General features: G+C 44.8%; 1 protein-coding gene across 3 annotated transcripts in view; it reads left to right on the top strand.

Annotated features, from left to right (window-relative positions):
* Positions 1 to 13,156, top strand: part of FRMPD4 (FERM and PDZ domain containing 4) — a 618,455-nt gene that overhangs the window by 589,139 nt on the left and 16,160 nt on the right. For all 3 annotated transcript variants that reach the window (XM_081125794.1, XM_081125792.1, XM_081125793.1), the window contains exons 8-12: positions 374 to 505; positions 2,852 to 2,971; positions 7,293 to 7,429; positions 10,455 to 10,581; positions 12,799 to 12,888. In XM_081125794.1, coding sequence (XP_080981920.1) covers positions 374 to 505; positions 2,852 to 2,971; positions 7,293 to 7,429; positions 10,455 to 10,581; positions 12,799 to 12,888 — 606 coding nt within the window. The remainder of the gene's footprint in view (positions 1 to 373; positions 506 to 2,851; positions 2,972 to 7,292; positions 7,430 to 10,454; positions 10,582 to 12,798; positions 12,889 to 13,156) is intronic.

The raw sequence follows: 13,156 nt of genomic DNA, 5'->3' as shown, positions 1-13,156 counted from the left end.
CTTTCAGAGGGGATTTAATTACCACCCCATTTAGAAGAAAAGGGAATCAAACTGACTACACTGCCCAACCTATTGATAACCTTTCTAGAGTAAGACCTTAAGTTACAGGCAAGCACCTCCCCCAGCTATTCACCTTGTTGCCTGTTTCTGAATCCCATAAAGACTTGGGGGTGAGGGAGGCCAATAAAAAGGGAGAAGAGAGAAGACCTCGTTTCTGTATCTTTTTGGATCTTTGGAGCATCCAGCTTCAGACTCAACCAGAGGTATAGCATCTGAAGATCTGAAGCCCGTTTGCATGACCCTTTGCGGTCGCGGTGGACTCCACAGGACTCCCTCGGTTCTGATTGCCTCTTGTCAATGTCTCCTCTGTAAGGATGTCATCTTAACCCTTCAAGAGAAGCTCTCCATCAAAGGCATCGAGCACTTCTCGCTCATGCTGGAGCAGAGGACAGAAGGGGCGGGAACCAAGCTGCTGTTGCTGCACGAGCAGGAGACCCTCACTCAGGTGCGTGAGTCACGGCGCTGCTGCGGTGAGCAGACTGCCGGCCCCAGAACCCCCGCCCCCCCGCAGTGTGTTCGCTGCACCGCTGGGTGGCCCCACGAAGGGAAGCCATGGCATTAATAATGGATTTTGTACTTCCAGGTGATGTTTCCCTTTTTGTGCATTTTTCATAGGCTGTCAGCTCGTCTCAGAAACAGATCTGTCATTCAAAGGCTCAGCAGCCACTCTTTGAGAATGTGGCTCTGTAGAATTTTATTTTATGGCATGATAATGACTTGTTCACCTGTTTTCATAATTGATCTCCTGACACCATTAAAAGGAGATGGTTTCTGAGACCATTTAAATTAGCGTGAAATTGTATTCGTTGCTTTAAGTTCTGGGTGTATACTTCAGACTATTTTCGGAAGCCTGCAGTCCCTGCCCGAGTCCTGCCCACTGTAAATATGTGATCCACCAATGTGTCCCAGTTCCTGCTTGTCAAGATGCCACCCCCATCTGTTCTCTGGGGAGGCAAGCAGACTGCCTGGCTGCTAAATTCGGCTCCACACCCTGACTCTTCTGTAATTCCACACAGCAGAGTCTTTGTTGGATGTGTAAGGGATTTCAATCAATTCCCCTCATGTAGGAGAGTTCAAGGATGAGGGAACTTTAGGCTCCTAGGTTCCTGCTTTCCTTCGTTCTGCTTTCCTTCCCCATCAGCAAGGGATGAGCAGCCACAGCCCTTAGGCTCAAGGGTCCAGGCCGCTTTGCAACCCCGCCCGCGGCCAGAAAACTGGGTCAGTGTTACTACCTCCCAGGGTGCCCCGTATACCTTTCAAAGTAGGGTGTCTTTCCCTATTGAAATTCTTCTACTCAACGAAGGCAGCCATGTAAACTGTAAGCAAACACACACACACACACACACACACACACACACACACACACACACACGTGTGCCATGGCGCTCAATAAAGCTATTGCTATATTTACTTTGAATTTCTAATTGCAGTTCACAAACATTTTTATTTTTCCAGATTTGTTCCCTGCATAAAAGTAGTTACAAGTACACGAAACTACATACATGTGCATAAAAAGTACATACAAGTGCCTAAAACTACAGGTAGAGCAGCTGTACTGGCCGGGCTCAGACTGCATGTCCTTAGTTTCTACCTGTGGCTGCTTTCGGGGCACTGAAGCGCTCCTACCTGCTTTCTTGGAATCCAGTGTCTTTTCAGTCACTCTCCTGTGTACTAAGTACCTAATCGCTGACTGACCCTCCTTTGTTACAAGAGGAGTTAAGAAACTAACACCCAGTAGTTGGCACACACTGTGCTGGCAAAAAAGGAAAACAAATAATGATCCCTGACCTTCAACCTTGAGGAACGTGTGTTGTATTCTAAGCAACTTTAAGAAATTTGAACAGTGTCACGGTTTCAGAAGTTTGTGGTAGTCTGGAAACTTCTGGACTCCAGATTCAGTGCATGGGCCCAAACTTGTGTCTTCCTACTTTCCCATGTGACGTCATTCGCGCTTTTAAACTGTCATTACTGTCACTGCTACAGTCCATCTGAAGTCTAATTTAGAAAAAGCCCACAGCAGTGTCATACAGTAATAAACTGTAGTGGGTAGTCTCTGTGCCCCCCTCTGGGTCCCCTTGGGTACCTCCCACCCCACCCTAGCTTTGGCGTGCTCCGCGACATCTTCAGGGTACTGCTCTCAGACTCCCAGCAGAGATTCTGCCCACCCTGAAATGCATGTTCCCCTGGGGCAGTCTGAAGCTAGGGCTTGTCTGTGCTACTTTGGCTCAGGTCCCATGGCCCTGTAGTGTCCCCCAAGGGACAGGCTGTCGCTAAGCCCCATGGGCACCATGCGCTTGTCCAGCATCTTCTCCTGCCTGCCCTGCTTGCACATCTCCTTTTTTAAAAATATGTTTTGATTGAATTTAGAGAGAAATGAAGGGAGAGGAGAGGGAGAAACATTGATGAGAGAGAAAAACATTGATTGGCCGCCTCCTGCATGCCCCCTACTGGGGATCAAGCCCCCAACCCGGGCATGTGCCCTGACCAGGAATTGAACCGGTGACCTCTTGGCGCAACCACTGAGCCACACCAGCCAGGGCTTCCCCCACCTCCTCGCTGGCCTTTCCTGGGAGCAGTTCCTTAGTAAGTCCCTCAGGGCCTGCTTCTGGGGGACTCAATTTAAGCCACAGGGTCTGTGCAGTTTTCCGGGAATGTGTATGTGACAAATACTAAAAGAACTTCAACCACTTCTTTCCTCAATGTCCAAAGAAAGTTGCCTTTGCTTCTGTGTCCCTCAGCCATTTCTCAGTCACCACTGAGCAAGCTTGCAATTGGTCTGCTCTTCTTCTAGGTGACGCAGCGGCCCAGCTCCCACAAGATGAGGTGTCTCTTCCGAATTAGCTTTGTCCCAAAGGATCCAATTGACCTATTAAGGAGAGATCCAGTTGCTTTCGAGTATCTCTATGTTCAGGTATGTGAGAATTTCAGCGTGTTTTATATGAATGTTATGGGAAAAATTAACTGGTTAACTGCTCCCCCGCTTCAGTGGTCTTTGTGAGAAACCATGGTACTTACAGCTCAGGAGGATGCCTGATGTCCCTGAAGATAACCTGAGCTCTCAAGATAAGGCACATCCTTTTCAGTATACCCTGTTTATCAAGTAAAGAAATGTGTAGTGGACTTCACACCAGTTTTCACCCAGAACAGTGAAACTGTCACGACTTGGGTTTTTTAAATGTTGAACGTTAGTCACCTGGACCTCTCAACAATGTCCCTTGTGCCCCAACAGGCCAGCTAACCCACATGTAACTGCACGAAACAGCCCGATTGTCAGCTGATCTGTTACTGCATCTTCCCCATATTCCTGCTGAGAACCGACCCAGGGCTTTGCCACTGCAGCTCAGACCTGGTGCTATGTTTTTTAGCTTGTTAGTTGCAAGTAAATAGTTACAGGTGTTGGTCAGGGCCCGGTGGGTCAGTGAGACACACTCGGTTGTCATTCTCTACAGTGATGTACTCATCCCATTAACAAGATGGTGCTTTAAAACCATTCTGTTCTGCTTCTGTTTTAAACATCACAAGCCCATTGAATTTGTAAGAGAGCGTGGTTGCAGCTGTCTTGAGGAAGAGAGACTACTGAAGTAGACCAGGAGCACTGCTGAACATGGTTCTATAGGAGGTGTGTTTGCCCAGATCTAATGCAGTTCATGGAGATCATTCTGATTCAAAAGATGCATCTTTTTATACCCTGGGGTTGTTCTGAGAACAAGAGAACCAACCTGTCCAGGGATCTTGCCCCGGGACTAGGCTTTCCCACCTTGGGTGTTGCACGGGTGGTGGATTTGCTATCCCTTCAACCAGTAGCCAGTGGGGGAGGTGGAAAGCCATGTACGGTGGGCGATAGAGATGCAAATTAAGCTACCATCATCTTCTTTATCTTCCACTGGTAATTGGAAACGAGAATTTCGTGGACTCAGACCCTCTGCTTCAAAATGCCTTGTATCAGAATGTGTAGTATGTCTAAAGTAGCATCTGTCTGACATAAGTCAGTGGGTCTGCAGATGGTACTGTGGGCCCATGTTGATTTTCAGGTACTAAAAAGATGCAATAAAATTAGTCTAGAAAACAAAAGAGTAGGCAGAAACAATATATTTCACATGACAAAGAAAACAATGAATGCAACCTAGAGGGCTCCTAATGAGGACAGGAGCTGTTGACTAGATGGACCATGACAATGAAAACAGGTTCTGTAGTGATAATATCTATTAATCTCCTAGTCAGTACTGGAACATGAGGTACTTCCCAGATTGCAGCATGTGTAATAGCGGTAAACCCTAACTCATAAGTATAAGGAGCCATGCTCACGTTTACATGTCCACTGTCCATTAAGAAAAAGACGGTTACACCAATTAGTAAACAGGGTAACACCTGAGGCTACAAAATGTTTTTAAGCACTTTAGCAGTATCTGTTTCCTTTTAAACATCTAACATGTTCCTTATCAGTGAATTTTTTGTAGGACTAAACTGGAGTCTGTCAGGACCTCTAGTAGCAAAACAATGACCACCACTTGATTGTGTAACTATTTTAAATAATGTACTTGAGGGTAATAAAATCATGATTAGTACCAAAATATGTAAGTCAGGCTTCACGCTAATTCTCCAGGAGCAGTCGGGACTAATTAAATATAACCACATTATATGTAATGTAATTAAGTGACTAATCACCTGGATAAGAAATTCACCCAGCCCTGGCCCGTTTGGCTCAGTGGTTAGAGCATCAGCCCGTGGACTAAAGAGTCCCGGGTTCGATTGCTGCCAAGGTCACATACCTCGGTTGCAGGCTCCAGCCCCGGCCCTGGTGAGGTACATGCGGGAGGCAACCAATCGACGTGTCTCTCTCACATCGGTGTTTCTCTCTCTCTCCCTTCCACTCTCTCTGAAAAGCAATGGAAAAAAATATGCTCTGGTGAAGATTAAAAAAAAAAAAGAAATTCACCCAGAAGTCCAGTTAAAATACAGGAGATACGCACACACACACACATACACACACATGTGCCCATATAATGGGGATGGAATAAAACCGTTCCAGTCACAATTCTTAGGAGAAGTAAGAGTGATGACTCATGTTTATAAAGCACATTACATTTTATGAAACACCCTTAGAAGTATAGCAGCAACCTTGAGTTAGCTGTTTTAGCCCATTTTTCATATGAGGAAACTGAGACTTAAGAGAGATGAAATAGCAAGTCCAAGATCATTTGATTAGTAGTTGACAGAGCCTAGGCTTGAACCTGGAGCTTTTGTCTCTAAATATGATGCTAACATCCTGTTTCAAATAGCAGCCATAGGGAAAGTGATTGATCAAAAACCTGACCCGAGTGCCTGTTACGGCCTGGCACTGCGCTCAGTGGCTTCCTTACCTCCATCCCTCCTGAGACTATAGAAGGAGCCTATCTGGGCCCTCAACCCCATGATGCTCCATTATGGATCAGACTGGGCACTTGGAAATAACGGGTAAGCCCAAGACTAGCAAAACAAAACGCTCTCAGTGTCTGCCTTCAGTCAGAAGGCCCATCTCCAGCTCATGTCAGACGCACTTCCAACAAGCACGCCCAAGAGGTGTCAGATTTTAAGGAGAAGCAGAGGGGGAGGACCATGTTAGGGATGGAAGGGGAGAGAATGACTTCTCTCTTAGGGGTGCAGGGCTGAGGGGCATATCAAGAGCATGCAGATAGGACGGGCATTGCTAGCGCCAGTACACATGGATAAGTATTTGAAGGGTAAACACTGTGTGCAGAAACCATACAGGGCTATGTGTCCCCATTTAGTAAAATCAATATATTTCAAAAGGAGGCAAACACATCCTGATACAGGTTTCCACTGAAAATCTTCTTGGGACAAGGTAAAGAAGCAGCAGCTAGATATTTTCTAACCCAAAGCCTAGTTTCCAGGAACAAAAATAAGTAAACACACATGTGCAGAATGTACTTAGGTAACGCTGTGCTTCCCATGAGCATGTGGCTTGGTCCTTTGCTCCTAATGAGTGAGGAGAATGCCACCCAAACCCAGTCACTGTGGTCACATAGGACGTTACACTTTACAACATGCTCTCAGCCGCTCTTCAGTATGATGCTCCCCACAAACCCTGTGGGCTAGATGGCTCCCTTTTACAGGTGAGCAAACTGAGGTCGAGAGGCATGGAATGACTGCCAACATCACAGTGGGGGCAGTTATCATCGAACTGAGGAATTTTTATTTTTTTATTGATTTTAGAAGAAGGGAGAAGGGAGAGAGAGAAACATCAATGATGAGAGAGAATCATCCACCAGCTGCCTCCCGCATCCCCCTACGGGGGATCAAGCCAGCAACCCAGGCATGTGCCCCAACTGGGAATCAAACTGTGACCCAGGTTCATGGGTTGACACTCAACCACTGCGCAACACCAGCTGGGCCTGAACTGAGGATTTTAATAGCTACCTTTTCCTGAGTGCACCAGGGCATCTCATCTAACCCACCACCACTACGGTGAGGTAGTTAGTGTGAATCCCCATCACACAGATGAGGAAACTGAGGCTGCAAGAGAAAGTAAACGGGTCCAAGTTACATACACAGGTAGTCATGGGCCAAGCCAGGACTCTGAAGTAGGTGGGTAAGTCCGGAGCTGCTGCTCTCCATTGCCTTGCCGATGCCACCTCCCCGAAGCTGCTCTGAATGTTAACAAAGAGGAAGATGACGGTGACGGCTGTTAACACCTATAAGTGCTTTCAGTTTACCAGGTAGAGTTTTAAGGGCTTTACATTGCTGATTCATTTCATCCTCACAACAACCCTGTGAATAGGGAGAGAGGTATTAACCCCAGCTTACAGAAGGGGAAACTGAGGCACAGAACAAGGAACTTTCCCAATTTCATGCCCCTGTGAAGTGGGGGAACAGGATTGGAACCCAGGATCCCAAGTCCAGCAGCCTAACTCCAGAAGCCACCATGCTGTCGGGGCTTCGTGTGTTCAATTGCAGCACCTGTGTTTGGAAATTCCATACCTTAATTCCTAATTATTTTTACAAAAAGCTAAATATTTAAATAGCAGTTCGCTTGTAGATGGGTGTTAAATGTTTTGTGTGGTCTCTGTTTGTGAGTGCGATTAAATATTGACTCAGTTCCAAAGCGGCGCCGTGGAGATGTTTCCACATTTAGCGCCTCGCCTCTGAATGAGGGGGGCCGGTGTCACCTGTTCCATCGGGCAGCACCTGGGCGATTCTTTGACGGGCTGCGCCCCCTGCTGGTCTCTTTGCAGAGCTGTAACGATGTCGTACAGGAGCGGTTTGGGCCGGAGCTGAAATACGACATAGCCCTGCGGCTGGCGGCCTTGCAAATGTACATCGCAACCGTTACCACCAAGCAAACACAGAAAATCTCCCTCAAATACATCGAGTAAGTGCTTATGGGAGCCATTTTGGAGACAAAGTCACTGCCCCCCTTAACGACCAAGTGTATTTGTTATCCATGTCTCTATTTCCAAAATTGATCTTGGTTGTGGCAGACCACTCGTTAAACATGGGAAAAATAGCGTGTGAAAAGCATGTTCACTTTTGGTGGAAGAGATCCATTTCTTACATAATCCACATTTAGAGAATTGTGGTTAAAGTGAGGGTCATATTTAAAATGAAACACATTTTAAAACTCCTAGATGGACTTGGTTCCAAGGAAAGCTTTGGTCTCAGTGCTTTTCAGAGAGTAAGCTGTTTCATTCTCACCACATCCCTATGAGATAAATAGGATTTTTGCTCCATTTTATCGAAGAGTAAGCCAAGACACAGAAGGGTTAAGTAATTTGCCCAAGTCACACAGGCTGTTTATTAGGGGGGCAGAATTCAATCCCAGGCACTGAGGCGCAACGTTGCACTAGAGGCTGTGTGATCATTTGGAGCACCTGTGTTTAGAAAGTGGCCTGCATAAGCCGAGATTACTTTTAGATGATCAAAACAGGGCACAAACAGCAATGTTCTAAGACAGTCAGGAAGGCGAGCGTCTGGAGTAAACTGTGGCAGGGAGGGGAAGGGTGCTGCAGGCTCGCCCTGGCTTGTGAATGGGGTGTTCTTCGGGAAATGTGAATGCCCGCCTCGCCGAGGGCGCACTTACAGCGCCAGCGTACTACCGCTTGGACCCGAGACGATCCCCTCCTCTTAACAAAAAGCAGCTTGTGTTGCCTTCAGTTGAGGAGTCTGTTGAAGGGTCGTCCTTGCAAAGAGAACCCTCTGTCACCCCGTCTGTACGCTCCCCGTTGGCAAGCAATTCAATACCCTAAAGCAGCCATACTTGCTTAACCCTGGCAGCTCCAATGCCGAGGCAAAGGAACACACATATTTCAAAGTTCATGGCAGGGCTGAAGCCGCATCTCCACCTAACACTAAAAGCCTTAGAGTCCCCTCCATCTCTGCCTCCGAGAGATGTACAAGCTGACTGAAACCCTGCCTTCCAATCCCAGGGCTGCCTATAAAGCCATTCTAACGTCCATAGTGCCGGGATGACCCCCAGGGGGCACAATGGCTTCTTCTCCACAGGCCCATGAGCCTGTTTTAGGGAGGATTAGGTCTCCACTTTGCCGACTCCAACGCCACTGTTCTTGCAACCCAGTTCCCCTTCAACACCTTCAACAAATTATTGTGTGCAGTCTGAGAACCTCAGGTCTCCCAGTCCCAGTCCACCCCTTTTCACAGATGATTTCTCTCTTTCTCTTTTGCCACACGTGCTGTGACTGTAGCCTGAGAGAGTCACTCACAAAGAGGTCTCACATTCATATGACACATCCATACCCTCATCCACTCCCCTCCCTGAAGTCGTTGGGCACGGATGAAAATGGCTTGCAATTGAAAGGTGGCCTGCACAAATTGAGATGGCCTTCAGGCAACCGAAGTGCATTTCTGTTCCTTCTCTCTGGACCCACATTTTACCAGGTCGAACATGGCAGTCCAGAACTTCCAGGATAACTTAGCTTGATTAAGAAGCCTGCAGCATCTACGATAATGTTTTCACTAATTACTTCATACACCAACAAATGTTCATTGAGCATTTTATATGACATTCACACTGGGGCAGTATAAAGTATAAATGATAATCTTAACCATCCATTAACCTGTGACCTGATTATAAAGATAAGACATAAAGAAACATAATGATTTAAAATAATAATACAAGTAGAATTATAAGGTAGCCCCTAAGGAGTGCCAAATGATGGGTGAAGACAGCAAGTTCAAGCTGAGGAGGAAGAGGAGGAAAATGGTGATTAAGAAAAACACCATCTAGGTTAATATATTTTTAATATGTTAAAATTTTATTTTAATATGATTTTAAGTCATTTTTAATATATTTTTACCCAGTAAAAAGGTGTCACATTTGCATCTTAATAGAAAATGGATTTTAAAGAGAGAGGTTTGCATGCATTTTAAAAAATGTTTAAAATTAGCCCATGAATAAAATACTTAGCACCATATTTTCAGAAGCAGTAACATTCTAACCTTTTTATTTTTAATTATTACCTTGTTTCTAAGACTAATGAAAAATCTGAACTAGCAAAGACAAGCTTGAATGGTCAAGTGGAAGAAGGTTGTCTTCCTACCCTTCTTCAGAGAGGATCTGGAGCAGGAGAAATAACCAGAACCTTCTCGAAGTTTTTCACATAATTTAGAAGACACTGGTTTGGGCACACGATCAACCAGGATAGAGTTCCTAAAATTCAAAATATGGAACCTTCTTAGGATAGGGTTGTCATCATAGGGAAATGGCCTCTTGGCAAAAAATATATTAACCCAGTCCCATTTGTTTGTTTTCTCTTATTATGAGATGTTTGTGCCTTCCCATCAGTACCAGATGGGCTTACAGGCCATGAACCCCACCCTGACTCCACACCAGCAGCACCCCCCTCCATCCCCCACCCCAAGCAGAAGAAGTTGCTGGAAGGAGACATGAACTGGCTGAGAGAAAAGAGAGCTGTGTGTTTCCAGGGAAATGGCCACTGGTGAGGGAGATGGGAAGGGGACGTGGTTCAGGGCATGAAGAAGCTGCATCCGTCCTTCCGAGAGGGGAGAGAGTGCACACAGGCAGGGGGCGGTGAGAGTGGGAATAAACAAAGAAATGGAGAGAAAGCGGTGCTGGAAATACAAACTCAGATATGTGAGCGAATTCGAAGAGACTCAGAGGTGGGTTGGGTGAAGTCTCTTCCATTCCCACTGATCCCAAGTGCCTGTTTCCTTTCTCTCTGGAGAGTGAGCAATACGTTTCTTTTAATATGAGACACGTGTATTAAAGATCAAATAGTGTTTCTCCAGTGCAAATTAAAAGTCTCCTTTCCCTGCCTTGCCAAGACTTCACTTGTTCCAGCAAACATCAGAGTGCCATTTTGTTTTAGATAGCTCCTCATCAGAAGAATGTGAAATTAAAGATGTGCTCTTTATTGCAGAAAAGAATGGGGATTAGAGACTTTTCTTCCCTCTGCTGTGCTGCAAAGCATGAAAGAGAAGAACATAAAGAAAGCACTTTCACACCTTGTCAAAGCAAATCAAAACTTGGTACCACCCGGTAAAAAGGTATCACATTTGCATCTTAATAGAAAATGGATTTTAAAGAGAGAGGCTTGCATGCATTTTTTAAAATGTTTAAAATTAGCCCATGAATAAAATACTTAGCACCATATTTTCAAAAGAAGTAACATTCTAAACCTCTTATTTTTAACTATTACCTTGTTTCTAAGACTAATGAAAAAGAAGTATTCTTATGGAAACCTAGTTATTTCTTGCAAGCAATAGACTTGTACTGAAGGGGGTGTTCACATGGGCACGCAGGAGGGCCTGGCATAACCTCTGGTTAGAAGACAAAGTCGTAAGGAAACCTTACATTTCCATCACGCCCTCGCTTTCCGCTCAGACCAGCTCGGTTGCACAGCAGCCTGCACAGTTCCTTGCAGACCAGACACACATTAGTTAAACCAGTGTTCTCTACCTCAGGACCACTGACCTTTGGGACCAGATCATTCTTTGCTGTGAGGGGCTGTCCTGTGCACTGTAGGATGTTTAGCAGCACCCCTGGCCTCTACCTGCGAGAGGCCAGTAGCAGCCTCAATTGTGACAAACAAAAATGTCTCCAGACATGTGCCCTGGGGAACAAAATCACCCTAGGTTGACAACCACTGAATTAAATCTTACTTTTGGAAGGAAGAGAAAATTATTTCTGTCATTCAACGTCATTAGTGTTAAAATATATTTTTTATCAAGTAGGAGGAACACAAAGGATATTTTAAATAAATAAAGAGCTGTGATTATAGGTAATACAAAGCAAAGGGTTTCAGGAATCAAAAAGAGAAGGAGCTTTAAAATACTGGCACCATAAAATTGGAAGCAGTCTAACCCAAGAGCATTTTCCAATTGATATTGGCCATAGAAACTTGGGAGACTCCAGTACAAATCACTGTTTATGCGGGCAATTCTTTGGTCTTAGGATGTGATTTTTTAAGTCATTTTTACTGGCTAAAACATGCTTATTTCTATTCCCTCCTCACCTCATGGCTTTTTAAAACAAATAATCAGGTTCAACACACTGTCAGCACCTTTTACTTACTTCCAGTTTCTGGAAACATTCAGCTCACAGAAATGTAGCAGGACATCATGATCAAGATTTTTAAAATTTCAGTTCTGATTTGCCCAAAGTTAATTTCTTTTAACTAACTTGGTAGGATTTTTTCCCGAGCCTGGCCTACTGGTTTTCTAATTTGGATACCTGCTCTAAAATCGATCTACCTACCTATCCATCACTGTCTATAAAGGTCATTCCTTCTAGCCAAGAGTGAATGCTTTGCTTTCGAATCTATCTGCAAAGTGCTTAGGGTTTTTAAAAGAAGTAGGATGGATGAATAGTCCTAAATATCAGTTACATAAAGGGTAATGCACTTAGGTGTGGTTAACAAATGAGTTGGCAAGTCACCTGCAATTGAAAACAGAATTTGACAGTCACTGCTACTCAGGGTCCATACCTCGTTGGAAAATCTCACCCCCAACAAACATTCCTGGCACATTCAGTATGAACCATGGACTTTTTAAAAATCAAGTACTTTCTTATGATGTGGGAATCTGCATATTTAAGTCTTTATGAAGATAAATTTTATCTGGATAAAACTTTTTTTGTAAATCATTCATGAATCTCAATAGATTCTTAGAGGTGAAGGAATAAAACAGGGACTTAGTTCAAGCATTTCCACAATGATTGGAGTTCAAAAAGTTCATTTTCCCTCAAAACTTCCAAAGATTCGAGGAAACTTGAGATGGGCATGTACAGCCTGTTTGAAGGCTTTATATAGATTGCAGGTGTGTATTCAAAACAGCCCCCACAAACTCTGCAGACAGGTAAGTCTCCCGTGTGATGGGAGGATGTGTACAACCTGCCTTTGTCCCTAATTGCAAGTGGAGACCACCACTCGCCTCTTGAAGTCTCCTCATGAGCACCTGTTCCAGTGGAAGAGTTTATCATCTTGTTCTCCCTTTGTTGAGTGCCCTGGCCCAGCACATCTGTTCTTATGAGTCCCCACACATTTCCCCAAAATAAAACAAATTTAATCCAAATGTCCTGTTGCCGCCCTTCCTCAGGAAACCAAATACAGAGCTTTTTTTTTTCATTCCTCTTGAAGAGTCCTTGTCACACACCTATTGGCAGTAGAGTCATCTTTTCATTTGCCCTTGTTTTCAGCTGGTTTCCAGCAGGAACGGAGTCACACCTAATGGAGTTAACACCTGACATTTCTTCTCTCTCCACAGCTCTCTGCCCTGCAAGCCAAGGTCCATTATCTCAAGTTCCTCAGTGACCTTCGTTTGTATGGGGGCCGTGTGTTCAAGGCAACACTAGTGGTAATTTCTTTTTCTTGCTTTTTCTGGGAATCCATGGAGGCCTGCAAAATGTCACTGCATTGGCTGTGTTGAATGAGCTACTTTTGATGACAAAAATCAGCTATGAATATTTTCCAGCCTTTATTTTAATCGACTGCACAGTCTGAAACTATAGGAAGAAATGTTAATTAGATAATGGACTGCAGAGTGCCCTAGAGAAAGAAATGAGAAGAATGAAGAGAATTGATACTCTGACCATGGCCTTCCTTTAAATCGTTGGGCCAAAAGT

Source organism: Miniopterus schreibersii (assembly GCF_964146895.1).
Source record: "Miniopterus schreibersii genome assembly, chromosome: X".
Lineage (NCBI taxonomy): Eukaryota > Metazoa > Chordata > Mammalia > Chiroptera > Miniopteridae > Miniopterus > Miniopterus schreibersii.
The sequence above is the reverse complement of the archived record's forward strand: the minus strand, read 5'-3'. Positions and strand labels throughout refer to the sequence as shown.